At 37.1% G+C, this 15,239-nt stretch overlaps 1 protein-coding gene across 1 annotated transcript in view; it reads left to right on the top strand.

Annotated features, from left to right (window-relative positions):
* The window catches only part of PTPRD (protein tyrosine phosphatase receptor type D), a 301,900-nt gene that overhangs the window by 226,353 nt on the left and 60,308 nt on the right, over positions 1–15,239 (top strand). The window contains exon 28 of the mRNA XM_040632317.1: positions 14,743–14,918. Coding sequence (XP_040488251.1) covers positions 14,743–14,918 — 176 coding nt within the window. The remainder of the gene's footprint in view (positions 1–14,742; positions 14,919–15,239) is intronic.

Genomic DNA, 15,239 nt, shown 5'->3' with positions numbered 1-15,239 from the left:
AATGTAGTTGATGCTTATAGAGGGGAAGCAAATCAAGGCTGTCCATTTTACTGATGGTTGCTGATGGTTATAAATACACAGGTGATTGTCAGAAGATGCTCAATGGCTGTTATTTTCAAATGGGGGAAAGGGGGTTTGTTTGTAAATAAACCTGGATAGCCACTAGGGACAGTCTAAAGGTTAGGAGTTGATGGTGTGGTGATTAATTAAAATTAACCATATTGGAAATGTCTGGTTCAGCTAATTTGTGGACTGCTTGCTAATCTATCTCTCACAACTATAGAAAGGAGTGCATTCCAGAGGGAACGATTGCTCCTAAAGATGAGGATTGCACCTCTAATATACCTAGCTTCTTGTAAGGATTCATGAAGAGAGTATTTTCCATTCATCCCCTTCCAGTAATAAATCCCTTCACATGGCATATTAAAATCAATTAGGAGCTCATATTCAACACTCAGCATTTTGTTAGGGTTTTTTTTTTGGCTATGGTAGAACATTTCTGTCCTTAGAAAAGAGTTTACAATGTCGCTTAAATCCTTCCTTCTGTCATAATAGCTAACCTGGACCACCAACTGCCACATACCACATCATCCTCATTGGCATCATTTAGAAAAGCTCTGTGGCCTTTTCATACTTGAAAGTTCACCACTTACCCTCTTCCAGATGTTTTATTAAACATTAAATAATACCAGCTTCAGACCTGGTCCTTTTTAGGTCCTGACAGTTCAAACATTTTCATCTACAGTCGTTCAAGTATCTTTCACTTTTTTCTGCTTCCCAAATCTATGACGACTACCACTTTATCTCATAACTCTGACCAGGTCCTACAAGTCCTGCATGCTTCATTTAGTACCCAAAATTAATTTGAAAGTGAGACACTGCTTAGAGGCTTTCCCAGAAGGCACACAACACAACCGATCCATTTCCAGTTTTCTGGGAAGAACTATCTTTCAGCATTTGAGCAAGCCCATACCATAGATATATTTTGTAAAATTCTCACAATCAGTTTTACTTTTGATGTTGAAAAATGTTGTAATTCCTTTTTGAGTCTATTGAAGATACTAGGAGTTCAAGAGTTAACTTTTTCCATATGGGAAAAAATTGATCAGGTTTATCAAAATTTCACCAGTGCTAGTTCTTCAAGCAGGGTGGTGTCAGACACGTAATTGCTTCAAGTCCTGTTTGAAAATTGTAATTGGTATATGTGGAGGATTAGCATATAGCATTTACATTTTATCTTTGTTTTCCCCACTTTAAAATATATATTAAAAAAATAGCAATTTCTTGTCTCATGTCTCTTAAATCAACTCCATAGTTAATAAGAAACTAAACCAAGTCACAAGTGGAGGAGAGAAATCTTTTTTCCATTAGTGAAACAGGTAAATTGTAGAAATCAAACAAATGTAGATTGAGAACCTATTTGGCACGATCTTGGCTGGAGAACTTGTCAGTCTGCCTTTGCTGTATTATAGCATTGTTTCCACTCAGAATTAGGTCATTCAGTATTACCATGTCCCTGTACTTTTGCCCACTTTATCATTATTTTCCTTAACCTGTTATTTTCCACAATCTTAACAGTAAGTATGTCGAAGGACAAAGAATATTCCTCCTTGTCCCTTTATTATGATAGATGGAAACTATGTACATTTCATCCGTATGCTATTTTTACAATACAAAAGCAAAAGCACTTGAATCAGACTAAAACCTGCCTTTTTATAGCTCTATGCTCACAAATACATCCTAAATCTAGAGCTGACCTAGAAACCAGAAGGCTTTCAATTTTAAGTCTTATGCAAAAGGTTAGAAGCATTTAATTGAAGTTTATGGGCTCTATGGAGAGCTTTAATCTAGATTACAGCCATGAACAGCGTTTTATCTTAGACTAAGCCCTACTCAGCAGATATTTAAGGGGGTAAACGATCATCCTATATCTTAAGGACGGAAAAGGAATGCTGCCAACAGGAACCACGGAACCGCTAACTGGAGCTTCTCACATAAAGGGAGCTTTGATAACACAGAGCCAGAGTTTTCAAGAGGATTTACATGTTAAGAGACGTCATGCACAATTTATAAAATTTAACATGCTTGTTTGGGGTTCCACCTGTGGTGATAACTTAAAAGACTTTGGTTGAAAGTGTTCGTTTGGACATTTTTGCTGCTGTTCTCTCAGTGGCGCTGGCCCCTCTTCATGTTTACTTTGCAGAGTGCTCTTACAGACAATAAAGGAAAACTGGAAGTTGCCACAGCGATTTGTATTATCTTTATCTTTGTTTCCTAGAGCAAAACCGTTACACTACGTCCGCTGAGCAATGGCAGGGGACATAAACTAAAGAATGGAGGATTGTGTGTCAGCACAAGTGTGCTTACTGAATTCTGTGAAAATAGTGATACTTCATGACTTGTTTCCAAATTACAGCCATTTTATTTATGCTGGGGAAAATGCAGAATAAATTCAAGAGAGTTCCAACTACAGAAATGCTTACAATTGTTGAATTATAGAGCAAGCAGTATGGAAACACAATTAAATTTTTGACTAGTCCAGTTACTGTTGGCATCCCCTCCATGTTTAAGCTGTCCTTAAGAGACATCAGTACTTCCTGAGGAAGAGAGGTGATAGGATTTATTTTCGTAATTTAAGCTAAATATTGTCAAAGACTAAATGAAAACTAATATGTACATAAGATAATATTTAATTATATGTTTAATCTTATAGAATCCAAAGTTGCTCATTACTTTCACTAAAGTAGGAAAAAAGAAATGGATAAACCAAAAGATAAGAAGAGCAAGGAAATCCGGGTTTGGGTCACAGCCCTGTCACTTACAAGTCACATAACCTCATCTCCTCTGAGTGTCAATTCCTCAACTGAAAACTTTTTTTTTTGGAATTTTTTAATTTGAGTATAGTTGAATACCATGCTACATTAGTTTCAAGTACACAACGTAAGCATTATACAACTGGTTCAACTTCTCTGTAAATTATGTTGAGCTCACCACAAGTGTAGCCTCCATCTGGCCCCATACGATGCTGTTAAAATAGCACTGACCATATTCCTTATCTTGTGCCCTTTGTTCCCATGACTTATTTATCCCATAACTGGAAACCTGTTTCTCCTGCTCACCTTCACCCATTTTGCCCATCCTCCCATCCCCCTTCCCTCTGGCAACCACCAGTTTGTTCTCCGTATTTATAGGTCTGATTCTGCTTTTTACTTGTTTATTCATTCGTTGTATTTTTCAAATTCCACGAATGAGTGAAATCTCTTTCACTCCTGACTTCTTAGCTCTATGTGGCTTTCTTATCAATTATATTATTTACTGTACATACTACAGTATTTTACTATATATATACATATATATGTGTATATATATATATGTGTATATATATATATATATACATATATATATACAATTGTATCATATATAAGTAATAGAGCTCAAATTGGAAGTGAGCTCTCCTGATTCCTCAACTCATGCTTGCCTGGGCCCACCTCATTCACACTGCTTTCCTACTGATAGACAATCTGTCTATGACTAAGTCACTAGCTTGAATCCAAATGCCCAGACTTACCATTTTGCCTAAAACTCCATTTTATCATTGGACTAACCTATGGATAATACAAACATTGCATTTCAGTATTTCATTTCCTTATGGCATAATTAATCTGAGGCAATGACAGGATATAGGAAATCACCACTGATCCAAATGCATTAGAGACCTGTAGTTTCAGAAGTAAGGTCAAGTGCATCTGTCTCTAAGCGATTCCAAAGGTGGTCTACTTACCTCAGTATCTTTGTATGTATCTTCAGTTTCTTATAAACCCAGGAATATCAATTAGTGGCAGATTATTTATTGTAATGTCTTATAACTAGTATAACTTCAATCTAATTATTTCAGTCCTAGATAAAAAAGGTGTTTTTTCCTCCTAAAATGTAGTTACGCTTCACTGCTGTCAGTATTCTATTTCTATTAGTAGGATCATAATTAACATTTTCCTTTAAAAGCCATATTCAAATGGAATTTTTAAAAATTGTTGGCGGGGACTAAATATAAAGCAAAATTTAAAACCCTACCTTTTATGTCAACAACAAAGACAAGAAGTTAAAATAGATATAATTATCTGGGTACCTATGGTGTGTTGGACACCATGTCACAGATCTTATATCATGTATGAAATCATGAATAGATTTTATCTATAATGTTCAGGACAACCTCAAAAGCTAGTTGTTATTGTTAATTTTATAGATGAAGAAACTGTTAAACTTTTAAAAATCAAGTAACTTGTTTATTATTAGTAGCTAGTAGTTAATGGCAGAGCCAAAATTCTAATATGAGTCAGTCAGACTCAAGACTGCTATTCTCTCGAATTGGCCACTCAGAACTATAGCAGCTTTGAAGTCATAATGACTGTGCCTATATATGTCATACCTAATTCAAAAATGATGGCTTTTTGGCTGGGAAGACTGTCTAGGAATTTTGAAATATACATTTTCAAACACTCATGTTGGAAATTTGAGAAGTAGAGGTCTTCAATTGTGTTTTTAGACTCTAGTCAAAGTGAAGTTTTCCAAAGAATAAATGACATATAAATGCTTTCAGGTGGATTTTTTTGTTTGTTTAATATTATTTTTAAAGTTCTATTAGGAAGAACGTTGACTAAAAAGACAGGAGACTGGAAACTAAATTCTAGGCTAAAGTCTTCTGTGACTTCTGCGTGTCACTTAGCACAGTTAACCCTTTGGGGAAGCTAGATCCCTTTTAGAACCTGACGAGCATTTTAAACCCCATTTGAAAACAAAAGGCACTTACCCAATATATTTGTACACTAATTTCAGAGAATTCAAGGACACAGAAGCCTTTTTTAAGGTCATTTGTCAATTTAAAGACCCCTGACTTAATGTGTTTTGTTCTGTTTGAAAGCAGAACGAGAATGTGTAAGACCCTTCCTGCTCTTCCTAAAATTCTGAAAGTTGATTCTAAATCTAGAAATCCATAGATACTGAGTAATATTTATCAGATAAATATTAAATCTTGGACATTAAAGAGATTCGTTCTTCTAAAACAAACAAACAAAACCCCACATTTAAACTAGAGGGTTATGCCAAATAGAACTATTAGCCTGTGTGTGTCTCCTCTACCAAGCCAGATTTAAATAGTTTTACCTATGAAAGCCTTACAAATGACAAAGAATAGGAGTGCCTGGCTGGCTCAGTTGGTTAAGTGTCTGACTCTTGATTTTGGCTCAGGTCATGGTCTCAGGGTTGTGAGGTTGAGCCAAGAGTCCAGCTTTGCACTCAGCGGGCAGTCTGCTTGAGATTCTCTCTCTTCCTCTACCCCTCTCCCCACCCTGCACTTGTGCTCTCTCTCTTAATAAATAAAAAATATCTCAAAAAAAAAAAAAAAAAAAGAAATGACAAAGAATAACCCACATCATGTCATATGCATTCTATAACACTAGTGCTTGTTAATCTAATAAGAGAAACTTAGTGAAATACAGAGTTTTTTTTTTCTGGTTTGGAGGAAATATATTTAAAGTTTCAAAACATAAATATAGGTATTCACTTTTTCTCTTTAATGGATACATCCTTGGAAGGGCCCATACACTTCTCAAGAACTTCTTTTCTGTTAAATCATCCTAGGCTCTTCTTGCTTCTGATGAGTTTGTGCCTCAGTTTCATCTTCTGTGCCATACGATTAATAATAGTGCCTGCCTCCTGGAATGATTAGGACAATTGAATTAATTAATGCATATAAAGTTTTTGGGAGAGTGTCTGGCACAAACAAAATGCGTAATAAATATTGGAAACTATGAAAATTATCAGTGCTGTTATTATGAATTCTGTTACTACTATTACTATGTCCTTTTGTCCTCAGATGGGATTTCTTTTGTATATGATCTATGGAAAAATTAATAATATCCAAATGAGAAAGCTGCATATAGTTGGAGTACTCTGTGAAGAAAAAAAATATGTATTGGTGCTTGATAAATAGAAACCAGACCCATAATAGCATTACAAATTTCAACAGGGGGAGAATGTGTTCTTTTAAATGGAAATCCAAAATATATCATCTGTTTGATTTGCATAATCAGAGCAATTCAAAAAAATCCCACTGTAAATAATACAGATGATGTTACAACAACTCAATTATTTGTGAGATGGGCAATTTAGCACCTTTCAAATGAGAAAGCGACTCACAGGAAATCTTTGCCCCTAAGATAAATCAAAATTTTTTTTAAAGTAAAGAGAAGAAAGTACTGGTATTCCCTGTATTGTTGGTTCAGCTTTTACCGCCACAACAGTGCTTCACGTGTAGGTCGTGCCTTAGCTTCTCTACCGCACCGCTCAGCGGCTCCCGTGTGGAGCACACAGCTGTCAGCATGTGATAACGTATTCTTCCACTCACATCATTCCCGTGCTGTGAGTTAATTGTGTTTTTTCTAGAATCACCTGATATTTTTTTCAATAAGTAAAAACAAAACAAACAAAAACACAGGGAAATAAGTTAATACAATCTACTGAACATTTTCTAATAAAATGTGAATTATGTGTTTGTAAATATAAATGTTCTGTATGAAACTGTAACATCAAAGAACTTAAATTATTTTCCCCAGCAACAAATCCCTTTAATAGTTGCCATGTGCTATTTCTCACATCAGTTCAATAAATATAATTCTTTTCCTCCCCCTTGGTTCCTGTACTTTCTCAGTCTCCCACCCTCTGCCCTCCTGTCTTCCTTCTCCTCCTCTCCTCCCCTCCCCAGACACTAATGACTAATCTGTGGGCACCTGGTGTTTGTTTTATTTTGCTCTTGAAATTCTATTTAAATTATTAGCAAAGGAAGTTTGTTAGACTGTATGTCCCATCTTAGAAAAAACAAAAACTTGTCTAAACCTCATCCAACTATTGGTTGAATTTATTTTCTTCACATTGCTCAGAACATCAATCACTGATTTAGCAGTTTTGTTTTTTTTTAACTTTTCCAGTCCTTCACTTTTCCAGTTAATTATTTACAAGCATGACAAAGTTTAGTCCTCTTATTTTCAGGGTGGTCTTATTTTGTTTTTTTAAATAAAGGCATTTCGTTTTGAGAAGCAGGGCACGGTCAAATTTTTATAGCTTACTTTGTCTTAAATAGAGAACTAGTGAGGACTTAGCTTTTGGAAAGTTGGAGCAAATTCACAAGGTGCTTGCAGCCTGCCTAAAGACTAATTAGAGCTTTTTAAATGGCATCTTTCTCTTGCGTGTAGCCAAGCAAGTGGTGTGGAGATCAGTTATTCCCGAGTTCCTACCTCAGCCTATACTTGTGGTGATTCTTATCTGGAAAAGAGGGGAAAAAAAATTTAAGGGATGGCCAGCTGTGTTGGTTTTCTTCTGTACTCTGTTTCCAGGAAGCCAATCACAAAGTAAATCAAAAAGGTCCATGAGTTTATTTTTATCTCCATTGTCTTTAGTCTAGTTGTTGGGGATTTTTTCTTTCATTTTTATTGTACAGGTCTGAAGATTAGGCTAATGAATCTACACTTCATTGCTCAGGCTTAGAGAAACCTACATCATCTGTGCTGTGGTTCTGTTGTTAAAATAGAATCACAGGTTGTATATTGCTGGGAAGTCATAAAATAGTTATTTTTGTACTCTTCATTATTTTTTTTTAAATAGAAAATGTAAAGGGGCCTTCCAGATTTGGAATAGCTTTTCATCAGTAGAGTATTTAGGAATGAGTAGTCTTATTTCATTACTGTCTATTACATTGATCATAAGAATAACTAATATCCACTGGTATTTTAGAAGTTTCAAATGCATTGACTCAGATTCTTATGCAGGTTGGGTAAGGACATTATGAAAATGCTGCTCATATTTTAGGATCTGTGAGGAGACTGGAGCTCTGAGAGTTTCCTACAGACAAGCGCTCCTTTAGCCATGTTCTGCCTTTGATTCAGACTATGTTGAATAAAGCCCTATAATAATTTCATCCTTATTAATATGAGCATAATAGACCAAAACTCTGTGATGCTGTACCGGCCCAAGGTTTGCTTTATTTCAGGGCAAAGTGCGCCTTAACCAGAAATGAGTCCCCTCCATCATAGGTGTTGATAATTCCCAATATGTGTAGCTAACCCTGGAATGCATTCAATGACAATTCAATCACCCACATCCTCCTCTGTGACTACTCTCATAACCCAGCCTCTTCAGCATCAGCAGTGCTGAGGAATAGAAAAGCAAGGGGAAGAGGACTCAGAACCTTCAGAGGATGGAGCCTGGCTTCACAAACTCTGCAAATTACCCATTCCCCCATTAACTCATTGTTGTGATGAGCCCACAGAACAAGGCATGCTTGAAAAATAATTCTTCTATGTGCCATAGAAACATGGAAGGCAGTTTGCTAATGTGCGCTACCTCTGGGGACACCAAGTCAGGTAATACACTGTACCTTTGCAAGAACCATTTGCTTTTCTTTGCTGTGTTGCCAAGAGAATCCCTCATTTTGCTGGTTCTGGTGTGGCTGGGCTGTGGGTGGCTGTCATGGTGCAAGTGAAGGAAAAACAAGGCCTGTGTTGTTTGGAATTAAATCAATTTACTAGTAAATGATTTTTGGATTTTGTTTTTCTATTTTCTCTTCTCTAGTGTTTCCAGTGTCAGCAATAAAGTTAACATCTTTTCTGCATTGTGGGTTGTAAAAACTATAATCTGGGTCTTAATCAATTCATTGTTCTTAGGGACAGTGTGTGTGTGTGGATATGTGTATGTTTGTGTGTATGCATGTATTGAATTGGAGGAGACATTATTTACTAAGTAAAAAGGTAGCTTCTGTGCTCCATTGGGCCTTGAGTGCTTCTATCTCACAACAGGAAATAAACTGGTTTACTAAAAAAGATTCTTTTTTTTGGACACAGACTTCACTAAGGATTTGTAGTAGTGAAAAGAAATAAGAGTACCTGGGTTTTGGTACCATGCTGTGAGTCAGGACAGAGTCAGCCACTCAGCTGAAGGTCCATCTCCAGCTCTGTGGTACAGCAGCTGTGTGTCTGCTGGAGCAGGGAAGGGGTTCTGCCTTCCCTGTAATGCTGCCTCTTCTTCATTCTCACCTCCACAATCTAGGGACAACTTCTTCCCATGAATAGACTGCCTACCAGTCTAGTCCCACCCCCCTCTTTTTCTGAATTTGTTTGGTTTTCACCCCACCACCTTCTAATCAAGATTTGAAGTATCAGTCACAACAAAAAATCTCATCTCAGCACATAAGAGATAGAAGCAATAGGAATCAGCTTGAAAGAGCATCAGAGCATGTTCCTGCCTAATCTGAGAGACACAAAGCCTCTATCTTAAAATAACTTCACAGAGATTTCTGAATCCAAGAAGGTTTGGAATACCACAGAGAGGCCTCTTATTTCAGAACTCAAAAGGACTTGAGGGAATCAGTTTGTCCAACACTCCTTGTTTAGCAGATAAGCAATCAGAGGTCTGGACAAGTTGAACAACTGCCCAAATGTCAAAGAGCAAACTACCAGCAGCCCTAGATAGGAGTCCCAGGTTCCTGGCCAATTTCTCTAAAGTTTTAGCAAGTGCTTAGTATAGTTTCAGGACTTTAAAATGCACATTGTGACTTTTCCTACAGAATGGAGTGATACAGAAGCACTCACATACCCAATATAATTATTTACTTTCATATTAATAAAATCATTCGTGTACTTTTTGGGGTCTTGTTTTTTCATGTAACATCAGGGCATAAGGGCTTATTATAAAACTTTTATAATTATGAACACCGTTCAACAAGAGAAATCTTTTCAAATCAAATTATCTCCTGACAGAAAAATTGAGAGCGAGGCAAGTTGGTTTTTTGGTTTTTTGTTTAGGTTTTTGTTTTGTTTTGTTTTGTGTTGTGTTGTTTTATTTTGGGTGGCGGGGGAAGAAGTAGAGGGAGAGAGAGAATCTTAAGCAGGCTTTACGCCCAGCACAGAGCCTGACATAGGGCTCGATCTCATACCCCTGAGATCACGACCTTAGCTGAAATCAAGAGTCAGATGCTTAACCAAATGAGCCACTGAGGTGCCCCTTGTTTTTTGTTTTATTTTAATAGACCCATATGACCCAATTAGTCCTCCTCAAGTTAACAGGAAAAAAAAAAATTTTAACCCACTCATGACAAAACAGCTCAGATAATATATTCTTTGGCAGTTCAACATGCTTTCAAGGTTTTAAAGCATTCTTCAGCATGAATTATTTATTCATCACGAATATTCTTTCAGAGTAGCTTTGTCTTTCCAAGGATTTCTCTCCTTCTGTTAATATTCAAACACATGTGGGACCAATATCATGAAGCCCTGTTCTATTAATTCTTTGCTTAGGTGAAAAAAAAATAGCATTGTCCTTGCATGTTGAATTCATGATACGTTTCCAAAGCTTTGCAAACAATTAAAAGAACAGCAGAGCCCAAAGTCCATGCCTAGACTTACTTTTCACTGAAAGCTATAACCAGCAATTCCTAGCAAATGAAATGAGAGCCTAAAACTGTCCTAATTCTGTTTGAGTAGCTGTTGCTGTGTCTTGCTCTGCATGAAGGACCAAATGCTCACCTCATCAAAATCTCTGTTGGTCTTAAAGGCTTTTGTTTTATAGCTCCAAGTTTTCTTTGCCCCAAACACAAAACCCAGTATAATGCATGTAAGCAATATTTGTATGCACCACAAGAAAGAACAGTCCATTACCAGATGAAACACACTATAACACAGAAAAGGGGCATATAGGTACAATATGAATTCAAGATCTAGCCTCAGTTTTCTCATGTACAAGATTAGAATGATAATTATGGGTGTTGGACCTGTTTACATGGCTGTTGGTAAGTGGAGAGTACACATAAAAGAGTTCATGGGAAATCATGAAACGTACTTTCATAAAGGTAGTAAGCTGTTCTTAAACAAAGATTAGGACCAACTGACTCCAAGAAAGACGGTACCTACAGCAGGGCCAGGCCTAAGGTATGTGCTTATGATGAGCTAAAGGCAGACATCTTTGTTATGCTTTCATTGTTTTAATAAGCAACCCCCACAAAAAAAAAAGAAAAAAAAGTAACTAACACCATTATTATCATAGTATTAGACAAAGGTCTCCTTGACTCCAAAAATTAAAAGCAATCAGCTAATTTATAGTAATTCTATATTCTTTCAGTACCGCATGTTAAGTTAGATTTCCATCCATCATAGCCCCAGAGGAATTCAATTAATGCTCACACACTTCTCTTGGATTAGTAGTGCACTCTGATTAGTGTAGCATTAGCAGATGCAAATCATCTTCTGGATAAGGCAGGGAATTGAAAATTAAATAAACAAATGTGCATTACTTGTAGAAGGTCACCCCAAAAAAAGTGAAAGGATTTTGTAGATTCAGCCTCCCAGCAGAAACATTGCAATCACAAGCTACTGAAGAGGCATTTCATGGCACCAAAACACTTGGAAAGCCACCATGTTGTTTTTCTCACAGGACTGGTGGAAAAATCTTTCTAAATATGTCACACTGAAAACTGAGATCTCATCTACTTGAAACACAGTTCTGTTCAACTTTAGTTTCCAGTCTGGGGTTAATGTTTTTAAAAGGGCAAACCAACCACCCTTCCTAAAATCTTTTCTCATTCATCTTTCTATACAGCTTGTTGTTTGGGTTTTATGAAGTATGGACACATTAGATCCTAGTGCTTCTGTAGAACATAGCCAACTCTCACATCCCCATCTTGTAAAGGTGGTATGGGAGAGGACTGACCTGGAATGTCTTTCTGCTGGACTATGTGAAGGGATTTTTCTAGGAAGGAGGTGTGCATTCCAGGTAGTACCTACTTACAGATGAGTGTCAAAACAGAAAAGGAACCTCAGCATTATCTTCAAGATATAAACATTAGCCTAATAATTAACTCTACTAGGTATTGAATTTTTCCTTTTAACTTTCTTTTCAAAATACCAGGCCCCAAATTCTTAAAGCATTTGGTGATACAGTACAGATCCCAAGTGCCTAGTATTTTTCAGGCAGATTTTTTGTATTTTTATTCCTGGGAAGTGCAAGCATTATTAAGTAGCAACCCACCCCCACTAAAAAATAATCATAATTTGTTATTCGAACTTAAACAGTATGTCAAAAAAACAATTCATTACCTAATAAATGATTAAAATTTATATAAGAATGTTGGGCGGGGCTGATTCCCTTCCTTTAGATGTGACTCTCTTGTCCATCTCCTCTGTCTTCTGACACATTATTCAGATTAATTGTTATCCTTGATAAGGGGGAAATGGCACAGTGCCTGGCTGATGCATTTTCTGAGTCATTAACCCAGATTTCTCTATTTTGAACTTCCTTAGAAAAAACTTTTCTGTATATTGGTAGCTGAGGGATGCCTTTAGCCAGATCCTTTTTTTTTCAAATCAATTCTTTAATGTTGTTAACTGTTAAATTAAAATTTTGCAAATGGGCTTTTCCTGTATTATAAAACAGATTCATTGTTGGCTCATAACCAAATCCTGTGGACATGAGGTTGTGTGTGCTTCCCAGTGGCCGTAACCTGAGGACTTCATTTAAACTGTCTTTTGAATCTACAGTAATTTGGTGTCTGGAGGAATAGGATCTTTATCAACAAAGGGCTGCCAGACCCCAACTGCTTCTTGAGTAGCTGTAATAGATGAATAATGTTACAACCAACCGTGCATTTCAGTTTTTACTCAAAAGGCTTTTCACTAATGCTGGTGGTATTCCATATCCATGTGTTCATCTCGGAGCCCAGTAGTTCCCATCTGACTTTCATTACTTTTTTGAGAGGATCAGTTTTACAACTGGAATCAGAAAAGCAGTCAAAGTAATTGCAAGTGGCAATCAGTGAAATATAACAATTTTAGCTTGGGAACATATGTTCCATTATAAAGAAAATATTCCGTCTTTTTTTTTTTTCTCGTAGCTCCAGGACTCATCTTTACCCAGGGCAAGAAGGGGCCATGTACAGGTTCTAGTGCCACCTCTCATATTTTGCCAGTATAGAGGGCTTTTTCCCCTCCAGGGATAAGCGACTTGTTACATCCCAAGGAAATCTGTTCCCTTTTTGGTTCTGACAATTTGAAAGTGCTTTATTATATTGGAGATGAAATTCTCTCTGTAGTTACATCATTCAGAATTGAAAAATTTGGATCTCAGCAGAGTAAACCTAACCCTCTCTTCAGATCCTCACAGGCAGCTCTCATCCCCAGCCCCTGCATTTTCCTCTGCCAAGCTGTACTATGTATCCCTTTCTCATACGGAACAGCTTTGATTTCCTTAACCACTCTGGTCACTCTCCCTGGAAGAAGCTCAAATTTATCTATATTCCTCTTAAATGTGTCATGCTGAATTAGACTTTCAGTCAGAATACCAGCATCGAATTCAAGCTCTGCTACTTATTAGATGTCAAAACTGGGGCAAATTTCTTTTTGTCCCTAGAGATAGCAAATTTCTTTTTGTCCCTAGAGATAGCAAGGCTTAATAACAGAGATGTGGTCTAGAGGTCAAAACAGGCAATAAACATGTTAACAAACAAGTATATAATTACAATGTGTAATAAGTAATATAAAGAGTTGTCAAGGGAGTTCCAAGGTCCAAGAGTATCAAGGGCAGGCTTTCTGAAATATAGGATGAGCATTTTGCAATGGGAAAGAGATAAAGAATGTGTTCTAAAGTGTGGGATGGCACTGAGGTAGGAGAGCAGCGTTTTCTACCAATGGAGGCTGGACCAGTGTCTAGAGTTCAGAAGGCAGGAAGGTGAGTGGAACAAGATGTGTTTGGTAAAGTGTGGAGCTTTGCAACTATTGTTGAGTGTTTGGATTTTACTGGAAGCAAATGCAAGCCCATTGTTGGGTTTGAAGAAAAGAAGTTACAGTGTCTGAAATATTTTCTTAGAAACTGCTCTCATGCTAGATGAACAGCAGACTGCAAAGGACACAAGTGGATTGGGATAAGCAATTAAGAGGCAATTGTCATAATCCAAGGAAAGGTGCCCGTGGTACAACAGTACTATGAGGTTTAAACAAGAAGCAGTCTCTGCAGAGGCTAAGACAGATGTAGCAGACAGACTGACTGTCATAAACCAGACTCTACCAGTTAGAGCAAGTGCTTTCGTCTCTATGCACCTCAGTTTTCTCCTTTATTAAAGGAAGATCCTGACAGGACTTATTTCATAGAGTTGTTTTAAGGATTAAATGAGTTCCCTGTTAGCTAAATTTGTGAAGAATTTCTCACTGTTACACGTGCTCCACCCTACACTGCATTTTCAGACTCAGACATTATTTTATTTCATATTTGTCTGGCAATGTGGAATAGCATGAGTAAGGAATGTGACCAGATTAATTTCTGTCCTCCTTTGCATGCTGTATTTTACCGATGCAGTGGAGAAAATAGATAGTGTGTGAGAAAAATAGCACCTTCTGGATAATCAGTTGTATTTTTCTTTCTTTGGTATCTACCTTGTCATATTACAGAGATCCAACATCCAGAACACCTATTTCTTTAATGTGATAGTCCCAATGAGACTTTATCTTGCTTAGGACACATTGTAATTGTATACTTGTTTGTTAATATGGTTATTGCCTGTTTTGACCTCTAGACCACGTCGCTGTTATTAACCCTTGATTCCACTAGCATAGTGTGGAACAATAATATAACGTTGCCCTCAGGCCAGATCCCAGGCTGTATCCTCTTGTGATAGGTTTGCCTCATGGAATAACACTTCTTGTTTTACAGGCATCCCAGGAAGTGACTATGTGAATGCCAACTACATAGACGGCTATAGAAAACAAAACGCCTATATTGCCACACAGGGATCTCTCCCCGAAACATTTGGGGACTTTTGGAGAATGATATGGGAGCAACGGAGTGCAACAGTTGTCATGATGACAAAACTAGAAGAGCGATCCAGGGTAAGAATATCTACTTTCTCCCTCTTTACGTCTTTCCTCAGGTAGTCCCTATGCTGCATATTTTATTCTTTTCAGAATCTACCCTTTCCTTAAGCTTTGACTTTCTAACAGGAACAAATTGTGAATGGGCATCAACAACTCTGATGAAACCATTCTTTAACACTGAGTCTTTCAAGAGGAAATTCTCTCATTACCATGTGTTTGTGTGTGTGTGTGTGTGTGTGTGTATATATATATATATAGACATATATATATATATAGACATATATATATATATTCCAGTGTGTGTGTATGTGTGTGTGTGTGTGTGTGTGTGTGTGT

This window comes from Ursus maritimus, unplaced genomic scaffold, assembly GCF_017311325.1.
Source record: "Ursus maritimus isolate PB19 unplaced genomic scaffold, ASM1731132v1 scaffold_17, whole genome shotgun sequence".
In the NCBI taxonomy this organism is placed as follows: Eukaryota; Metazoa; Chordata; class Mammalia; order Carnivora; family Ursidae; genus Ursus; species Ursus maritimus.
Note: the sequence above shows the minus strand (reverse complement) of the source record. Positions and strands in the feature narration are given on the sequence as shown.